The sequence below is a fragment of the Pavona decussata genome, unplaced genomic scaffold (genome assembly GCF_977016875.1).
Source record: "Pavona decussata unplaced genomic scaffold, jaPavDecu1.1 SCAFFOLD_383, whole genome shotgun sequence".
NCBI lineage: Eukaryota > Metazoa > Cnidaria > Anthozoa > Scleractinia > Agariciidae > Pavona > Pavona decussata.
This window is the reverse complement of record NW_028145756.1, coordinates 42908-63478: the sequence shown is the minus strand read 5'-3', so window position 1 is coordinate 63478 and position 20571 is coordinate 42908. Positions and strand designations below refer to the sequence as shown.

General features: G+C 37.1%; 3 protein-coding genes across 6 annotated transcripts in view; 1 reads left to right on the top strand and 2 right to left on the bottom strand.

The window, feature by feature from the left end:
• Positions 1–1599, bottom strand: part of LOC146451818 (uncharacterized) — a 36822-nt gene extending 35223 nt beyond the window's left edge. For all 4 annotated transcript variants that reach the window (XM_085098596.1, XM_085098598.1, XM_085098600.1 and 1 more), the window contains exons 1-2: positions 1328–1599; positions 1184–1255 (exon numbers count right to left, since the gene is read on the bottom strand). In XM_085098596.1, the coding sequence (XP_084954722.1) occupies positions 1184–1255; positions 1328–1497 (242 nt within the window). In that variant the 5' untranslated portion in view covers positions 1498–1599. The remainder of the gene's footprint in view (positions 1–1183; positions 1256–1327) is intronic.
• Positions 1600–7480: 5881 nt separating this feature from the next.
• LOC146451817 (uncharacterized) lies at positions 7481–13969 on the bottom strand. Its single transcript, XM_085098610.1, has 6 exons — positions 13674–13969; positions 12729–12866; positions 11437–11532; positions 10183–10308; positions 8976–9028; positions 7481–7872 (listed from the first exon to the last, which is right to left on the bottom strand). The coding sequence occupies exons 2-6, from the start codon at positions 12850–12852 to the stop codon at positions 7789–7791; spliced, it is 483 nt and encodes a 160-aa protein (XP_084954736.1). The 5' UTR covers positions 12853–12866; positions 13674–13969; the 3' UTR covers positions 7481–7788.
• A 1498-nt stretch (positions 13970–15467) lies between these two features.
• On the top strand, positions 15468–20161 carry LOC146451816 (tsukushi-like). The gene is made up of 8 exons (XM_085098620.1): positions 15468–15691; positions 15867–15938; positions 16481–16552; positions 17196–17255; positions 17700–17774; positions 18351–18428; positions 18515–18586; positions 20083–20161. Exons 1-8 carry the CDS (start codon positions 15507–15509, stop codon positions 20159–20161), a joined length of 693 nt encoding a protein of 230 aa, XP_084954746.1. The 5' UTR covers positions 15468–15506.
• Positions 20162–20571: the final 410 nt, after the last annotated feature.

The window sequence follows — 20571 nt, the reverse complement described above, 5'->3', positions numbered from 1 at the left end:
GCCAATTTTGCTTCCAATAGTTTCGTGTCTTTAAGACCGCCGACAGCCAGAACAAATTTTCTTAAATTTTTAAAAAATTCGGCGGGATTTCGAAAAACGAATGACACCAAGTTTGTTGAGACGATAATACCTACCAACAAACCAAAGCGCAATGAAAACTATATTTTGAGCGTGACCGAGAATGCTTGATTTTGCTTGATGTTAATGGACATTCGCTCTTAAAGCAGTCCTTTACTCCGGTTTCAACTGAATTAACGTATCTCCCTGCGAAAGTAGTTTAGTCGTTTCCAAAGCAAAGCAAACTCGAAATCGAAAGGACACTCGAGAGAGTTCTTTTTCGTAGTTTTCCGCCTCGGCCTGTATTTTCATCTTTGATAAACGGTTTACCTGATGTCGTTTTGGTCTATGAGTTTGATTGACAGACGATTGACCAATGGAAATACATCATTGCCTCCCGTTCGCTGACGAACGGCGTTCGGTAAAATGTCTGGGCTCAGCGGCAGGCGTTTCCTTTCCTCCCCCCCCCCCCCCCCCCGCTCCTACTTTTTTGCTCCTTTTTGCCCAACGCTTTCGCGCGATTACCCCGCTTGGCTTGAAGGAAACGGAAACGACTGCTACGCAGGCTAGTGACAGAAGTGCAGAGAGTCATTGACTCGGCTCTTTTCAGGACCTCCGATACCTTCTTAGTCCAACGCTCGAGACAAGCTAAATACCAAATCTTACTCAGTTTCAGTTTTGTTTAGAGGTGAAACCAGAGGAGATTCGCGTTAAGTGATTAGTGCGATAACCGTTCATATTTTTGTGTTTAAATTTTATCCATCCAACTGTAATTTATAGTCCCCTGGCCACCCACCACTCTCCCCCCGCCCCCTCCCTACTCGGGATTCCATTTCTTTAGATGACCCCATTTGCCCCTCCCTAAAACAAAAAGGAAAAGAAAAAATGGGTTATACAAAATGACCATATTACTCAATAGTTATGAGAGGTGTTCGTCATCAAGATGTGGATCGCTAGACACCACCGCCTTTGTAGAAACAGGCACTTTATCTGTATCTTGGGTTTAACCTTCTGTGTAAATTGGCTGGATTGAAAACGCGGCCTTAGGGTGTGGAACGACTGGATTTTGTACATGACTAAACACCAAATAATCACCCTATGTCAGAGGACCCCATATGCTACTTACATTTTCTTAAGTGAAGTAAGATTTGCAAAAACACCTTCATGGACGAACTGTAAAGAATTTCCTGAAAGTTGTCTACGAGACACAACCGACACAGCAATAAGTAAAAGACAACATATCGAGAAAAACCAATAAAAACATTCTTACAGAATCAAAACGCTTGAAGGAATCCCCATCGGTACTTGATCAATACCGCTGCATGTTACTTGAGTATGTTTTCCAAATGGATTACAGGTGCACTTTTTTGGGCAATGAATGCCTTCACAGAATACCACAATCCACAGGAGTAAGACTATTAACTTCAGAAAAACAAACATGGCTTATGTTCCGCCTGTAGATGGAAAAAAACAAACACAACCGTGGATAAACAGACGATTACTTCTTAACCAAAGTGAACATAATTCCAAGGGGCGAGGTCCCAGAATAACTGCTAGTTTAGCGAGTAAGTTTCGTAAATGAACACCGGAAGGAAATATTGTTCGAAAATGAATTAAAATTTTCTGGAGGTTCGAACTTCAAGTTTTTCCATATGATACACGCAAGTTTCATTTTAGCATATTCCTCATTCAGTTATTTCCCTTGAGGTTTATTGGCGAAGCGAACCTTAGGCTCTAGATCTGGTTGCACTATGACCAAAAATGTTCAAATATCCTGCCATTTTTGTTTCTCTCACACTGCGTTGCATGTTGTATTTGAAGACCCAGTAAAACAACATTAAACACAAATTATCATACTGAAAGAAAATAGAAGTTCTTTTTAAACACATCAGCACGAGTACCACTGTACCACGAGTACCACTGAACTAATACCTTTCAGGTGCACTCTAGTTGAGTCTGACATGTTTCGTGATTATTAAGAGATCGAAACAAGGTTAGGTTCGTAACTGACTGAGTTACCTAAAACATGAAAAGTTATATGAAGAAAAACGTGAAAAAAAAACCACAGGATTGAACGGTAATCGAGCTATGTAACCCTTCAAGCCATCCGAGATTGGTCATTTTGTAAGCTCAAAATCTACTTGTGGATGAAAATTAAATATGCGAAACATCATATTTTAACGGCAGATGAAAGTAACCTTTCATCCGTAGTTCACATCTACGAAATAGTGATAAATTTCACTCTCGTGATAAGGTAAGGTTCGTAACTGACCGAGTTAGAAAGACAGCAACCCCCCCAAAAAATATGTGAAAAGAAAGCCCGACAGAAAAAAAAAAAACACTCAGGTTTGAAAGGGATCGAATCATGGGACTCATGTGATATGGGTGCAATGCTTTACAGCAACATCAATACCAGTTCTAATACCTTGAAAAGAATATACCAATGTAAAATCACACTAAATGAATGGAAAGTACAGGCTTTCTAAAATAATTAATAGAGTTGAAGAACGTACCAGGAAGCCAAACATGGAAATAACTTTAAAGTTGCGTGCGAATTACAATGCACAGAAAACAAAAAGTATAACACATATGGGTAATCTACCTGAAAAAATAAATACAACTAACATTCAAAATTAGGCAGCAAAAGGATCATAAGTAAGCAAAAAAAGATAATAGAAGTGTAAGATAGTAGATAATTCTTATAGAATAAGTAACCTTACCTTATCACGAGAGAGAATTAAACACTTGAACAACATTTACATTCGAGTTCTCACTGACGAAAGACAGGGAGACTGAAAAGTTACGAGTTAATTAGCGAGTCACGAAACAAACCCATTTAGTTTACTCAAAATGCCGATTTTCCCTCAGGCCCGGCTGAAACGTAGAACTTCACATGAGACGAAATACATTGAAATTTAGGTCGACCCAAATGGGTAAAGCTCGACCTAATTCGTCGAACCAAATTCAGAGCAGCAAAAACGAATCGATCCAAGTTGAATCCAACAAACTCAATTGAGTCAAACGTCCAACTTATCATGAACTCAATTCGCTCAGTTTATTTCGTCTCATGTGAAGTTTGACGTTTGATGCGAGCCTTGGTGTTATTGAGTGCATGTTTTAGTTATTCGTATAGCCTGCCTTGCTATTGCATGTCAAGGAAATAAGCCAAATGTGAGTTGCTTTAAAAAAGCCGAATCTGGCAAGAGTAAAAACATATTTACAGTGTTCCTTGAAAAAATTCGGCCACAATTATTTCGACCCACAATTTTCTCTGCATTTGAAATTGTTTAGGTGCAATTCAAATTCGTTCTAAAAGCAGGTGTATTTTGAAACGAAGTGAGAACTAGAAGGAATTCCGTGACTCTTTCATGTACACCATTTTTCCATGTCATTGTTTCTCACCACTGCCAGTCGCGAACCCTTAGACATTGCTCGCTATCTTTCAAACTACCACTGAAACAATCCAACTCAACTTGACTTTTGTTCAGAGGTACTTACGTTTAGACGTCTATTATCTAAAGGGTTGTATCACAAAATAAATACATGCCGTAGTAGAGAAAAAGAATATTTCGAACTAGACGGAGACGCATCTACAAAATTGCAGTAAAAGTAAAAGTTCTACGCCTTAACAAAACTATAAAACACACATATTCCAATTGGTTAAGCTGCACATAAATAAAACTTTTGTACTTTTCCATGACTTGGAGACCGCATGAGGAAAACTGAAATTTTAATTAATATTCCACGGCATATTTTACACCTCTGACGATTTTTTTTTCTTTATTCATTTGGTGTACTGGCAAAAGATATCGGCCCGCAGTAATTGGCTCCACGCTGTTGCGGTCACAATGCCAACTTAACATATATCTCCTGCAACTGTTAATATTTTTTCCTTAGGCGAAGCTAATAAGCAATAAAATGTCCCGTGACTCAATCACGTCGTATCCTTCATTTAACCATTTACAGCAATAAAGAAAATGTTGTTCATTTAAAGGCTGTGATCTCTCCCAAAAAAGAAAACGGACAATCGAGGAAAAGCGCTGAAAATTCCTTCTTGTTACTGCGACAATTCATTGGTTATTCAACTATTAGAAAAAGCCATTGTAATAAAGAAAAAAACAGTGTACTGAATTTATGGAATGCTGGGTAGTTCTTATGAAACACTTTTCAGCTTTCTGATTTGTACTTTGGTAAAACCTTCTAACGATATGCGCTGAGATAGAAACGTAACCAAATAAAAAGCGTTATTGTTTCATTGCAAAACATTTTAGCAAATTTCAGTCCAGAGTACTTTGTTAGGTGGCATTTGTACTGTTTCTGATGACTTTGTAAACAAGAAAATCCTTGGGATACATACTAACTTAGGAGGCACTCGTGAATTAGCCCACCGGGTATCCAATTTACGCATGAAGAATTATTAATTTTATGTTTGTTGCTGTTGTTTTCTCAGCTAAGGCGGTTCTTCACATAAGACATTCTTGGAAAACAATCGCATTGTGCCCAATACGTTGCTTAACGCTGTGTCGTCAAGGTTTAGTGTCTCTTGGCCGACGACTGCCTGGTTGGACAATCGCAAGGTCGAGACGAAACTCACTTGATGCAGAATTAGTTCTGTTTTAATCTTAGTAATACAACTTTACTGTTGATTTTGCCTCTTTATATTCTTTTCAAAAGGGCGCCTTCAGTCAGATTCCTTATCACAACATGAAAAAACTGTAAAAAAAAAAAAAACAATTTAAAAATTATTCGCCTTTAAGACAAGTGTTTTCGAGGTTCAAATCTTTTGATTGAACTACGTTTCGAGTAGTTAGACAACTCTTTGTCAGGTTGCAATGTTAGTGTTTTTCTTTACAACCACGCGTTTTTAAAGCCAGCAAGTTTTTCAATGTTAAATTGACATTAGTTGTGAAAGTTTCACAAATATTAAAAAAAAAAAAACAATCTTTAAAATAAAAACGGTGGAAACAGACGGCGTTAATCGTGTTTCACTCAGAATGGTCAGTGTCAGAACATTAAAAATGAGACAATTTCATTTCAACGGTTGTACGCACTGATGTACATATGTTAACACTATAACAATCTGGTCAGGATATTAAATGCCACAGCTTGAGATTTGCTTGACACTTATTGTTGAATGCGTATGATCCATTATATTGATTTTGCTTCGCACAGTATTTTGGTATTTCGGTAAGCGAAACCTTTTTGCATAAATCTTTTAGCATTAAACAAAGCGTTGTTTAAAGCTTAGAGTGGAGGTGGTAACAAAATCAACACAACACCAGAACAGTTCTTTGCCTGTTCTTTGCCACTCGATTCACGATTTGTGTGTTTCACTGTCGTCAACTGAAAACTTACGCCTACAACTGGTTAACATGAACATGAGAAGTACGGCGTCTGAACCGGGCCTCATAGTTATCCGGTTAATACATTGTAGGAAAGAGACAGGGGTTAGGGAGAGAGTGGATCCCATACACATAACTTATTCGAATAAAATCAGTTTGGTCTAAACTAGATTAGACGATCTGAGATTATAGGACTGTTCTTGATTGCAAAAGTGCGGACCGGCGCAAAGAAAATTAAGATGCGAGTAGACTGTAGGCTCGATTTCCGCCGTTTCCTCGGGTCCAGCTTTCTTCTACGAGAAGAACGGGCGAGCCCCGAACAGCGGCTGGTAATCGAGCCTAAGTAAATTGAAGATCAAGAGAAGGCGGGAAAACGCCCGCGCTCACTCTAAGGAAAGCCCTACCGCCCATTTCAGACGGTGGACAGTGGAACGGTAACATGAACGCAGATTGTGTTAGTTGTATTTTTCAGTTGTCAACCAAAACGGTTGTTTTAAAGAACATTCCAGCACAAGTGAAATCTCATTTATATTGTTACATGTAATGAAGGATTTTGAGGAAAAGCTTTAAAAATTACTATTTCGTAATATGACTTTCGTCCCAATGATAGTAATGGATAAAGTTTGCATTCTCAGTCATCTTTATTGCAATTCTAGTTCCATTCTTTCGAGGGATATGTCCAGAAATGCACGGTAATTAGATGTATGAACTGTATGATAGACATTACAAAGTGTCCCCTAACCTTAAATCTTACTAAAACACGAATAATTCTGTCAAACATGAAGTCATATGAGCTCGGTCTTAGGCCCCGTTTATATGGAGAAAAGTTGTCCGGGTAGGAGGAGCTTCCCTGGGCAAGCCAACTTTCCTACATATCCTTACAAAACTTGGCGAACCGTTGACATGAGAAACAAAAACTTGAAGTTGGCTCGGCTGGAAGGGTGACCCGTCTAGCTGGGTCACCCTTTTTCGGTAGTAGGGTCACCCTCCTAGCCGGACCAACTTTTCTCCATGTAAACTCTTTGGCTTGCCTAGCCAGGTCAGCTCCGTCAAGGCGAGACAATCAAAGCATGCGAGAGCGCTGCTGGCTCGGGCAAAGGGGTCAAACTTTTTCTTAATTAAACGCTCGCTGAAGTGTTTTGGCTGGGAGGGTGTCCAGGGCCCCATATAAAAGGGGCCTTATATAAAGTACCCAAATTCAGCGTTAGGTGCATTTCTGGACCGTAAGTGTCATAATATGTTTAAGTGTATTATTTTCGGCCGAATTAAGTTCGGCGTCTGAATCAATTCAGTCGGTGTATTGGAAAGTGGACGAATGAAAGAAACGTGCGAAATGAAAGTCTAGATAAGTATGAGTGAGAGGCTCTCAAGCAAACGCTCTCGCAGTTTTATGTCGAGTCGCTCTAAGATAAGGGGATGACTACGAACCGGAATCCCTCAAAGTGATGCAGGCGGCGATGGAAAGATGTGTAAACTCAAAGTCGTACCCCTAATCCATTATCCGAGAAAGAGAGTTCATTAACTCCAGACAATTAAATTAAGGATTTATATCATTAATTTTACTCAGCCTCATAGGATGACCTATGCTAAATAACGTTTGCATGGAAATATCATGAAAATAAGGCAAGAAGTTTTTGGCATTCTAGAGAGAAATGTTTTAGCATTTCCAAGCACGATCGGGACAGGCCTGCTCAAAATATGACTCAGGATTTCAAGTTTAAGCTTACGCCAACAGCCCCATGGAGACATGTTTCCTTTCCTATATGTTTAAATAACTCAAAAGCATTGCTGCTTACATTGCCTATTTTACACTGACTTTAATACGTAGCTTTTGAATATATGTAAACAAATTTGTTTTTTTAACGTGTATTAACCCAAAAAAAACATAATCATTGTTTTCGAAAAAAAAAAATATTAGTTATATTAGCAGTGTGGCTTAGCACAGGTTCGCATGTTTATGTCAGAGAGCTTTTATCATCACTCGGCAGAAATATTTAGAAAACATGAAAACAAATCATAGAAATCAAGGTGAAATATATTTCAAAAAATAGTTTATTGACATTTTTTTATGATAAGTCGGTATATAACCTTTTTTGTCTAATTAATCCAGTAGCCAGAGAAAACGCTATTACTTGTACTTTCGATTGTATGAAATAAAACTGGTAAATCAGGTGTTTAAACTTTGATTAGTGTTATACTAAATGCTCCTTTCCTTCGATCAAGGATAAGCGAGGAAGAACTGGTGGACGCGCGCGATTTTGTTTACCGCGCGATAGTTTATCACGTGACAGATAAATTTCTCCCGCGTTCACGTATTCTCCTCACTGGACTATTCTGTGGAGGACAGCCACTCCCTGTATACCAATTTCAAGGCATAAGATAGAATTATTTAATGTATCCTCGCCACAAAATCAACGCAGAAGAACTCGTAATGCTCTTCATTGTACAGTTTCCATGTCACTCTGATCGTCATCTGTTATTTCAAGAAAAAGTGAAAATGCATTATGGTAAGAAATAAAAAAAAAAAAAGAAGAAGAACAGTAGATGGTTAAGAATTAAAATAAAAAGTTAAAGTGGAGCAAGTAATTACTTCAACTTTTTTCCTCCCAACTAAAGAAAGAGTAATTTAAATATAATGATAATTTTTTTCGATTTTGGGTTTTGTGATATTTGAAATTGTCCCGGAAGTAATCAAAGCCATCCAAAGCAACGTATTCATTTACATCATCATCAAAGCAGTATTCATTTACGCGCACCTGATACAAATCATTTTGGGGTGATTTGGTGTGCCCTCTGTTTGATTGTGAGGTCATTCGCCACACAAAGTTAAGTGTATTGCTTACTGTTTGTGTGCGGGTTGGTTGACTTTAATTGTGTTTTTCTGTAGTGTGTCGAGGGCGGCCTTGAATTACGTTGGGTGATGGTGAGAGGGGGGGTGGGGTTAAAAGTGACACAAAAGTTTGGATTCTCATCTAAATCTACAGCAGACCCACAGTTGAATTCAAATATTCACTGAGGCGATAGATAATAAAAATCGAGTTTCCTTGAGCGAATTAGCTTGTTTAGACTATCTTTCGCATACAGTAGTAACCTCGCATGATCCAAATCTGGCAGACATGTCTACTCATACTTTTTCGAGTGTCCCTTAAGAAAACTTGACAATTTGAACAGAAGCCATTAGTTTTCTCTACAATGGCTACGGGCCGGCTTGCAAACTCCCTGAACAGACGAGAAGGGCGTCCGGTTAAATAAGAGATATTTCACCGAAATGATTCTATCACAACTACCAAAATGAGCAAACTAACTAACTAAACAATGAAATACTGCGACAGACATCTTCTATAATTCTTTATGTCTTTCTTCCCTTCGGCAACACTTTCATACAGAGGCGGCCGACTCCTGCTTGGACTGCTCATGATTTCTCACGAGCGTTGTTATAAATCAGTTTGTCTTCAATTTAAGAAACTTTCTTTTAAGATAACTTTTTCATTAACTAACTGAACAACATTCTAGTGGAAGAACGTCCAGCATGGACCATCCAGCAACTAATTAAGATAACACATTTCCCATGCTTACCTGGAAGCCAGGAAAAGCTCTCATGATATCTGTGAACTTCCACACGAATGTTTCTAGAGAAGGGAGCAAACTGACCAATTAAATCTTAGAGGATGAAAAGTAAAGAACAATAGACACGCTTGTTGCAAATTTACAGAGATACAAACTATCTGATAAGGAAAAAATTCGGCTACTGTAATTTAAAGACTGGAAATGATCACTTCAACTTTCAGGATTAAATAGAATTTATAGTAACAGTTTCACAAACGGGTGAAATTTAGTGAGTTCAATCAAGGCATACGGAGCGAATTTCACGTAGACCGTAGGAAACCTGTGAATTACAGCTTACCTAAGAATTAATTACCGTAATTCGACAGATCGTTATTATCCGTCTAGTATCAGTTTGCGGAAGCTTATAGTTTTACGTTCCAAATATGAAATTGGTTTTACCCTAGGGGAGGGGTGGGAGGAAGTACTCCCCTTTATAAGCTATATAGGTATGTGCAGTGCCAAGGGTGTAGTTTTTATGCCGTTTTGGTCTGAAATGGGGTGACAGTTGTAATCAAAAAGAAGCAAGGCCAATTTTACGTTCACGAAAATACATTTTTGAAACTTTTCGAAACGCACGGCCTTTCTTCTTCAGGGTAATTTTGAAACTGACCCGATGTCAAAAAACGTTAAGTAATAGATCAAACGTGAGGAAGAGGGTTTCCTCCGATTTCCAAACACCGAGAAGTAGGTGGGAAAAACGAGGCGCAGCCGAGTTTTTTTTTACTAAGCTCGAGGTGTTTGAAAATAAGAGAAAACACTCTTTTGAGTGTTTGATATAGTTTCTCAAACTATTAATAAGTCTTGGAGAAATTCGAAGCAAAAGTTCACAAAATTTTATAATAATTAAGATCACATTTCCAAACCTCCTTCACGGTAGTGATTTCCTTTGTTTTCTCTTCATGAATTATTAATGAGTTTAAGAAAAGTAGACTCCATATCATTTCATCATCTGAACGTCTAAAAACAGGTATGGATTCTAGAAACCAGGTCTGAAAATGAATGTAAACACTGGAGGACTGAGGGCTAAAAAGGGGTACCGAAAAATTACACATTTTGGTCTGAAATAGGGTAAGGGTTGGAGAAATTTGCTGCACAACTCTACCAAAAATTCTCATGAGTACACCCCCCCCCCCCCTCCCCCCTCCAACGTCTTTATTTCGTTGATTAGCTCTCTTACCCCCTGCTGGTATGCTACAAATGTTTTTAATCTGGTGGCACATGTCATCACTGCCTCTGAGTATGTTTCGGCCTCCAGGTTGAGACATAACTTCATATTGTGATGTCGCGGCAAAAATGTCTACAGCTGTCCGAGAAAGGTAAACAAATAGTACTAAACTGAGGGAATTACAACTCAGGGCTACTAGTCATAATGACCTGGCGCTTGAGAAGCATGTTATCTATATACACTGTTTTTTTCTTTTGTTTGAGGTTTTTTTATAAGAATTTTTTTTTTTTTTTTATAAAAACGTCGAGGTTGAGGTTAACCAAAATTTTAAGAAGGTATTAAGAACATTCCCTCGGCTTTAATTTTCTAATCTGTATATAAAATCAAGGCAACAAATGTAAATTAACCATAATACTTAAGGGCAATTTTTGTATAACATTAACAATAGTGACACACATGTCGATTTGTCATAATCAGCAGTTCTTGAAACTATATCTCAGCAGACAACGCACTTTCATTAATAGGTTTCCTGGTCACGTCCGCACTGATTTACTGAAATACATGTAGCGTATACCATGTAATTTAAGAACGTCTTAAGAATGTTTTCAGCTTCAAATCGCAAAAATAGATATAAGAACGGTCAGCCTCAGCTCCAAAATAAGACGTTCTTTAAAAAAAAAAAAAAAAAACAGTGTAGTTTGCCTCGTGCATGCTTCAGCTTCACACATTTAATTGTACATATACACTCACAGGGGCGGATCCAGCGATTTTTTTCTTCTTCTTCTTCTTCTTTTTTTTTAAGGGTTTTCGCAAAGAGTGTTTTTTAAGGGTGTTTGCAAAACTATAACATTAAAAAAAAAGGAAAAAAATTGGCACGGATTACAACCCTCCTCTCAACACTTCTCTTGGATCCCGCATGATTAGTTTCCCCAAGAAAATGTTTATTATAAAAAGTAAAAAATAGAATGTTTTCCTCACTTTGATCTTTAGGGCCGCTAAGAGTGAAAACAAACTTAGCTGTGTTATCTGATAATACAGGAATGGGAACCAGTCAGCACCAGGCGTGTTTACATTGGCGTTAGCATTATATAAGGTTACATCATTAGAATGACTGAGTAAGAACCTTTTGAATAAAACTAGGGAACATCGCCTGGTTTTCGTGAATTTTCACATTTAGTTTTAACATACTGCATCATTTGGTTTACGCCAACATATTTTAACTGCCAATTACAGCGTGCTCCGGCTCAAATTACTTTATTATCTTACCAGGAGTGAACGTAATAGTGATGTTGAAGGGTTTTCCAGATGGAATGAAAGGCGACGGAGAAAACTTTATCGCTGCAGTCTTTTCCGTCTTGGGACCTGCAAAGAGTTTTACTGAGTTATCAGAGCTTAACCGCGTTCTCGAAAATAAGTAATATGCTCATACTGGACCGTATGTAATAAGGTCAAAAATGATTATTTACCCCGATAAACCCCAATGTCAACATGCTCTCTACGGTCCTCTACTAGTCGGCGTATATTTCTAATGGAATTTGATTGAGAGAATTTGAAGATGATGAAGATCCACAGCGTAAGTTAACTTTCTTGTGAAACGAAGGACACCTTTTGTAGTGTCCTTTTACTGTTTTTCTCTTAGTCATTATATCATGCAAAAATTACAGAGAGATTTAGGGCTCGACGTTTCGACGTCGTCTATGTTAATTTTTAGCTCTAGCTTATTTAAATATCCGCGTTCATGAACTGATTTTCTCTTGATAATGGAGTCAAGATGACTCCAAAATTTCGAGCCCTAAATCTCTCTGTTATTTTTGCATAATTGCAGTAATGTATTTTATCCCCCCACGACGGGCGAAGGCTGGTAGATCGATCAGCCACGAAATTTTAAGTTGTTATCCTGCTATTTCACTATCTTTATTGTTGCTGTAAGGATGTTTTCATCGTTTTCGCTGCGGTGCACGAGATGTGTGTTTATTGTATATACTGAGTATTCCGTTCGATAAGTCGAAGAACGTGTAAACGAGCCGATAAATAAAAACTGGAAATACGCTACACCTTTGCCATCGAAACCTTAAGTTCCACTACGGGTTACAACAAGTAACATGAAAGTTGAGCTGATATCCAGTGAGTAATTTTCTGACGGAAACTGTGATACCGCGTCGGTGAGTATTGGAAACGAATCTCTGGTTTGATCAACAGAGTTGATAAAATATATAGTATTTGTACAATAAAGTATTTGTATAGTATTTGGCCCCTGGTTTTTCAACTGCTCAAAACTTTAGCACCCGAATCTCTTAATTTACGGTGACCAAATTACCGTATCAATTCTGTTTATAAAACCAAACATTTGCATGATTGATCACTGAGTCAGTAGTTTAATAAGTCAGTTACTAAGTCAGCTGTTACTGTCAGTCAGACATACTGTCGGTGATCGCTCGATCCTTCTCTGTAATGATGATTTTAATTGTGATGCCAACTTGCTTAAAAGGCCATTAAACCGCTTATAACTGGGGACCCTTACAAAACTCTTCTTCGTTAACATCAATAAGAACGCTTACCGCACATTTTTAGGCTAATGATTTCCAGCCCTGGGGGCAACTCCTTACCACTTGTGTTGGAGAATCTAGGCAGCAGCCAAAGTGTAATAGTAGTAAGCAGACAACGGAAGTATGCTGTATGCATAGTGTGTTACACAGCTGCAATTATAATACAAGACGTGTCAGTAAAAGTAGGGTTAGCTGAGTAAAGCAAACGAAATGTAAAGGAATCTAAAAATCAAATAACATAGCAAAACGCTGTACATTTAAAAATGAAGACACCTATCATAAAGCGCACCTAAAACATCGTGGGAAATATTGCTGAATAAGTATCTCTAGGAATCCTGCAATTGGCCGCGAAGCCCCGAGCTGCTAAACTCTGAATCGAAGTCGATAACAACGAAAGCGAGCAAATAACTTGTTTAGTCTGGCTGTGACCAGTTAGCATAAGTAGACAAAACAAGTTGCAGCGCCATTGCTCAACAAGAACCTTTGCCAAAGCAGGTCAAATGTTTCACAAGTTACTTATATATGCAGCTCTGTAGGAAAACATGTGTCGTAATTTAAGTAAGGTTTCTTGAAACGAGTCCCTTGATTATTCCCTGCACACGAGAGGCATTTTTTCTTGGCCCTGGTTTGATATCACTGTGAGGTTTCTACTCTCGGATAGCCGCTTACTTGACTTCAAACCGGCAAAGCATAAACTTAATACAGTTAAAACTTCCGCAACCATGATTTCTTTGTCATCATAAACCAGCTTCTTCTCCTTATCAATGGCCTTAGATTGACTTCCTTTTGAAGGTCAAGAAATGTATTTTCAATTATCATAATTTCTAGGGTTTAGTTTTCATATCTCAGTTATTTATCCAGGTAAAAGCAAGGTAACTATGCTAATATCGGCAATGTACGTTTTAAAAGTTTACGATTCAGTTTTAATATCTACCATGGATAACGATTAAGGCTCACCTTTTATCGTCGCCAATTCGCTGCTTGTCCTTACTTGTAATCCTACGTACTTATTTTAGAGGTTCTCGAGATGCCGTGCTCTGATATTAATAAGTTCGCGACAGTTCGAAACAAAAAATTATCAAGCGTATTAAGGTTTGGCGTCAAGGTTCATTTTCACATGATCCAAAGGAAACCAAAAAGAAAAGAAAAGATAGCAATCACATCTTAACTTTGCGTATATGATATTCAGACGTAAAAACATCTATGCTGTTTCGAATGTCCTGAGACGAAAAAACAAACAACAATCTTTTATTAAATTGGGTTACGAGACGGAATATCATTTGAAATGCAGAACACTTCTAATTCACATACCCATCCAAAGTCTCTCAAACTTTGCAGCCGCATAAGACTTAATGACCCTACTCCAACGTGAACTGTGTAGACGATCTTTTTTTCTCATAATAAGGTGCTTATTCTTTTACGTCTTAAGTAATCGTCATCACACCATTATTATTACCATTTCAATTTGATATTTGTTTTACACTTTAACTTTAAGGATTAACTTCTATTATATTTTAATTTCCACCATTCTAGGATATCATTTACACGTCAGCTAATCAGCGAGGTTCGAAGTTTAAGATCTTTTCCTTAACTACCGAAAAACAAATCTTCTTTTTTATGCAAACTGAGCTTCAAATTAATCTTTTTGCTTGAGTAAAGGGTTCGATACCAGTAGTGGTAAAATGATTCTTGTGCAAGAAACTCATAGAAAGTAAACGTCTTTTCGATGTTTATGTCCTTTCTTTGTTGATGCCTGATGTAAATCAGTAAAAAAGCATGTCCCACAATATAAAGATTTTACGCAATGTTCATATTTGTAACTTACTGTGGTAGCTTCTGTTCTCTTATGTATTTTTTTTTTTCTGATCGGCATGAGGAACCACTAAAACTCGAAACAGCGTCTCACTTTCATATCTTAACACTGAAGGGAAGTCATTTTTCCTTGCGTTTTTCATTGTAACGGAAATATTCGGCGTTGTTGAGAACTTAGCGGAAAGGTGCTCAGGAAACTAGAAAATCCGCCTAAGCTACCGTTAGAACAACTGAATTGCTTTTACGGCCAAATCTTATTCCTTCATCCGAAAACTTACTTTTTTCATACTGTGACTAACTTTGATTCGCTGTACCTTTCGTAAATTGTTTTTGCTGTCTATGAACGTTTGAACGTTTCGGAGTGTGTTCAATCTATTGAGATATCTATTATCGATTGGCCGTTGATTTCGAACTTCTAAGCGGACAATCTGCCAACCCGTCTTCGTTACATGTCACGGGAAATATTTGCAAAATATGGCCTTAATAGCCTGCAATAAATGCTTCACTGGATGCTCACCTTAACAGCTAGACTTTAGTGATCCGCTTAAATCTCTTCTCGAGGTTTCTTAGAAAAAAGAAGATTTTTTTTAGTATCGGACAGCGGACATCTTAAACAATCTTAAAAACTGTGGACTTTGAAATTCCGTCTTAGATAGAGATTATTCTCTTTCTTTTATCTAATTGTTATAGAAATATATGTTTGTATTTAGCATTAAAATCCCGCAACCGTAGTGTTAATTAAATTATTGTATTGTCTTGTAATTTTTATTCCAAGATCGATACCATTGTTTCAAAGTGCGCATTTGATGTAATTGTTAATATATCTTTCAGAAGTGTTTTCTTTGGATTGGCTTACAGCTTTAATGTCAGGAACATTTACATAAAACTTGAACTCGAGACATCAACAAGTCATTTGTGTTTGGCTGGCTTTGAATACTGTTTTCTCGTATAACTGGTGGCAACACGTTCGCCGAAGCAATGTCTGCCAGTATGAGTCTGACGATCTTAAGCCTGTTGTTTCTTTGTATATCTTCACTTGAAACTATTTATTGTTCACTGCCAAACTTCTGTAACTGCACCGCTTTTGGCAAAATGAGATTTGAAGTAACATGTATCGGTATTGAAAAAGTGCCTGACGAAATACCATCAAACACTTCTATCCTGTAAGTGTACATGTTATGAAACATTTTCGGCATAATTTATGGGTCCCATTTGCTTTCTCCTGATCTTCTGATGAAGAAAGATTTGGAAAAACATTTCAGAATAAAAAGTAGCCGAAACGTCATGTTTTCATCTCGCAACTTTTTTTCTTCTGATCGGTGCTACATTTTTGTGTAGAAATCTTTTAGGGAATTATTTGGAGGCGGTTCATGAAGATTCCTTTGGGAAACTTAATTTCCTGTCGAAACTGTAAGTATTCGTCTATTTTTGTCTTACTGTGCAACTTCCATTTATTTTTTATATATTTATATATTTATGTATTTATTTATTTATTTATTTATTTATTTATTATTAATTGCTGGCAAAGAAGGAAGACTAGAATGCCATTTTATTACAAGGTACATAAAAAAAGAAAAGAAATATATAAGTGTAACACAATTCAGTAGTAATAAACACAAAAATTTTATGGCAAGGAGGCCTCCAGAAACCGCCAGGATGATACTTTTACAGTGTAAATTTGCTCAGCGAAGTAAAGCATGTCTTTACGCTAAAATCGCTATAGTATAAATGAAAGTGAAGAAGTAAGTTTCTATAGAGTGTGTGCACGGCGGCCATGTTGGAGGACTAAAACAAAAGAAGATATTTGCATAAAAAATAGAATATATTTCCCAAAGGAAAACCATTGTATTGTCTCGGTCCTCCAACATGGTCGTCGTGCACACACTCTATACTATCAAAAATAACAACTACTCTAAGCTGATTTGATGAACGATGTTTTTTTGTTTTCACAGGGATCTCTCTAGGAATCGATTGAAGTTTATTGCACAGAATGCTTTTCGAAATGTGACGTCTCTTAAGATAATGTAAGGATATTCTCACACGTGATCACTTCATTAAAAATGTCGAGTGCTAACGTAATTCACTATCCGAAATTATCGCTATATCGTCTTTTACTCAGGTCGTACACAGTCAACATGTAAAGTCGGATGCGGAAAATATAAGAACGTGGCATGATGTATAAGGTCCATTAATAAGGATCAGTTTACGTCTTGGTATAGCAAGAAAGAAATGTTGGACGATGTTGCAGACGATGCATCATAGAAACCAAACTTCGTTTAACATCATTCAACATCATGCTATATCGTGGAACACCGTGGCCAAAGAAGTGCAACATGTTGGATTCAACAATTTTTGGAGGATGTTGCATCAACGTGTTGTATCCGTTTGCCCGGGCCTCAGTCATGCCTTTAAATATAGAGGACAAATAAATAAATAAATTCACCACAGACTAGCCTTATTTTTACCGCCGTGCAACGTTCGTAATTTTTTTGGGTTTCAGTACTTGTATTTGAAGAAGAATAAAAACTGATCCATTACACTAGCAAACAAAATATGATCACTATGGCTATAGTTTTATCGCTTTGCAAATTAATCGAATTTATATTCTGTTAAAAATTGCAAAATTGTAAAATAAAATTTACTGTTTTTGTCTCATTACTGTCTCAGAAATCTTCAGGGAAACTTCATCATGGGAGGATTTTATCTGCCTGAAAGCATGCTTATCATGTGAGTTGAAACGTTTAACAATAAACCTTGTCACGTTTTCTAACGCTATATTGGACTATCTTGGCCAACGGAATTTGTTCAAAGATTTTCAAAATGACGATAGCTTCAAGATGGCGGATCCAAGATGGCTGTAGTTTGGAAATCATGACGTACTAGTAATTCTCACGTCAGACCACGTTGCCTCCAAGTTTTATTGTCAAAGCTTTAATGCTATCGCTGTTAGTTATAGGATTGATCAATCCTATAACTGAACATGAAGTGGGGAGAAGGAGAGAGAGCGGGTTGGAACCCCGTTTAAAATTGGCCAAATAGGGTTAAGAAAAGCAATCTTGAAATAATTGGTATGTATGGCTTTAGCATATTTCTACGTCATATCAGTCATATTAGTTTGTTAATAATTTGACTAATACAGTAATTTATTCAGGTTGTTCTGTTTTCTTTCAGAAACTTACAAAGTAACAAAATATCTTTTGGTGACCTGAAAGTGATTCTAAAAGGACTAAAAAGGCTAAGTTCTTTGTAAGTGATTGGCCTGAAATGACTGGTGAATGAAACGTAATACAGTGTCAACTATGTTACAAGTAGTTTTCCTTTTTTTTTTCCTTTCCTGTATTTTTTTTTTTCGCCTGTTATCAGCAGAATTTGCTGAAAAGTTTTGCTCACCAACGCGTCAACAGTCAGAAAACACACCGAAACGAATCCAGCGCTCGGTACATGTAACTTTTATTCAAAGGCAGAGAGAGAGGGAGAGAGTGAACAATACGCATTCGCTTGTATAACAGGGCAGAACTTTCTAGAATCACAACCAGCAAAAACCTGGTTTAACTGGTAATTTCCCGCCTCACAGTTGGCTGAAAGATAGCTTCTGAAAACTTCTGGAAAATTAGACATTTTATGAATGCGTAAATAGTCTGTAAATATTCTCTAAATCCACTGGTGACATTTCGCTAAGAGCGTACATGTTTTTCCAATACAATTTTGGTACTATCTGGAATCTATCGGGACGTGTACTATTTGCAGTAAGAGTAGTATGCCTCCCCGACAAACTGATTTCAAGCTTCCTTGCTAATCACATCAAAATTTTATTTTTCACAGAAATGTTGATTATAACCTAAGGCTTGGCCCTGTTCTCACCTCAGACGTTTTTGTTAGCTTGTTGAAGATGGATCATCTGTAAGTTCTAACAACTAAAAATGCCACCGAAAGTTTCGGTGTTTATATAAGTGTTTCTGATTTTTGGCATTTCTTTTGTTACGTAGGTCGATGAAAAATTGCGGCATTAAATATATCGAGAGAGGATCATTTAGATCAATGAAGAATTTAGTTCAGATGTGAGTATCCATGCCGGGGAAATACTATGCTTAGAATGTCCTTTACGTTAATCTTATCTCTATCAACAACAACAACAACAACTGAGCAGCAATAAATAAAAAGCAACACAAACAAAAGAAAACTCGAAAAAATACAAAATAATAATCCAAATAAGTATATTTTTTATGAAAACCGTGGCAAAATAGATTCCGTAAGCCGCGGATTGGTGCTGCCACCGTAACAACAAGATTTCTCCTCTATACAATGACTATTACCTTGCAATGATATCCAAAAATGTAAAGAAGCAATTTGTTTTTTCCTGATCTTCACTCTAAATCGTAAATTTTTGTAATATTAGACCTTATATATACCTGATATATATACTTGGGAAATAAATTCACAAATATACGGCATTCAAAATCCGTGGCTGGACACTGATAAGAACTTTGTTTACAATCCTTTGTACCCGAGGAGCAATCGTTTCCTCGTCCGTCCGTAGCTGTATTTGATCAACAATTTGTTGACATAAGCCTTACTTTTATTTTATTCGTATATCTATTTCATCTAAACTTTGCGCAAATCGATTCCAGATTTGACGGGAAATAATTCATCAGAAATATACGGGATTTTAACATGAATTTTTCAGTTCGTTATGCAAACACTCCAGAAAAGAAATCAGAGTGCCAGAAGAATTAATTTTGCAAAAAATCTGGCTTGTAATTTAGTTGTTGTTTACCATTGTACACTCTTTAAAAAAAACGTCTAATTTTGAGGCTGAGGCTTAACGTTCTTATGTCTGAAAAGTTATTATGGTGTTCTTAAGTTATCTTTTATACGGACGTGACCAAGACACCTACTCTGGGGTAATTGGACAATATAGACTGAATTTGTTATCTATTTATTTTTATTTATATATTTATAAACATTGCCAGAGGAGACCCTCTGACAGGAGAGAACTCACAGAACGATAAGTTACAATAACGAGACTCCTTCTACTACTAATCACGAAATAGAACAAAGACCAGACCAGCACACCGGGAACTCCATGCCCTACTCTTTTCGATTAGTGTGTGGGTTCTTTAGCGTCCCACAGGGTTATGAACATTGAAGTGTTGTGAGACGGGGCCCTACGGTTTATCCTCCTTATCCGAGAAGTTCTAACCATTTGCAGATGCCATTACAAAGGCAGCACTTTCTCCTCAGTTATTTTGCATGTATTGTTTTATCCGTATTTATACTGTTCATTTTAAAAGTATTTCGTTGGAATAAAAATGTTCTTTCCTGACTCTCAGACTGGGTAATTTTCTTAGTACGTTCTTAAATTTTAGTTAATCTCAGCCTCAACGTTCTTATGAAAAAGGACCTATAAAAAATAACATCCTATAAAAAAGCAAGACGGTGGTAATCCAATTCAAGAATGTTTGGTTTCTAACACACTTCCACTTCGGATTATACACTCTTAATTTTACACGAACACGACTTCTCTTGTTGACCAAATGATCTTCGCTTGTTGCAGGGACCTTTCCCAAAATTTGCTGTCACATATACAGCTGGGGGCCTTAGAAGGACCTGGTGACCGACTGATTAATTTGTAAGTAATAAAGTTAGAGAATAATCATTGCTAAGGCTGCGTTTTCATGGGGACGTAATGAGTTTTTTTTCCTGTAATGACAGTATTTTGTCTACTACCAGGAGAACTGGACCGTTTTTCAGTTATTGTTTATTTATTTTTTCCAAATTACCATTTGTAATAATTTTAATTATTATTTGCCTTTAATTGAAAATGGTAACAAGTACTCATTTTGGTTGTACGATTCCGTAGGATGTTTCACGGAATCAAGTATATTTGACCAACATCATTCAACTTCGTAGCCAAGCGAATAAAAAGTATTGTGATGGTATCCACCTTGTTTAGATTATGTTGCACGTAAGTGTCATAAAAAAATTTTGAGCAGGAAAATAACACTGACACAAGCACAAGATTGAGCCTGACTGACGTGAAAGA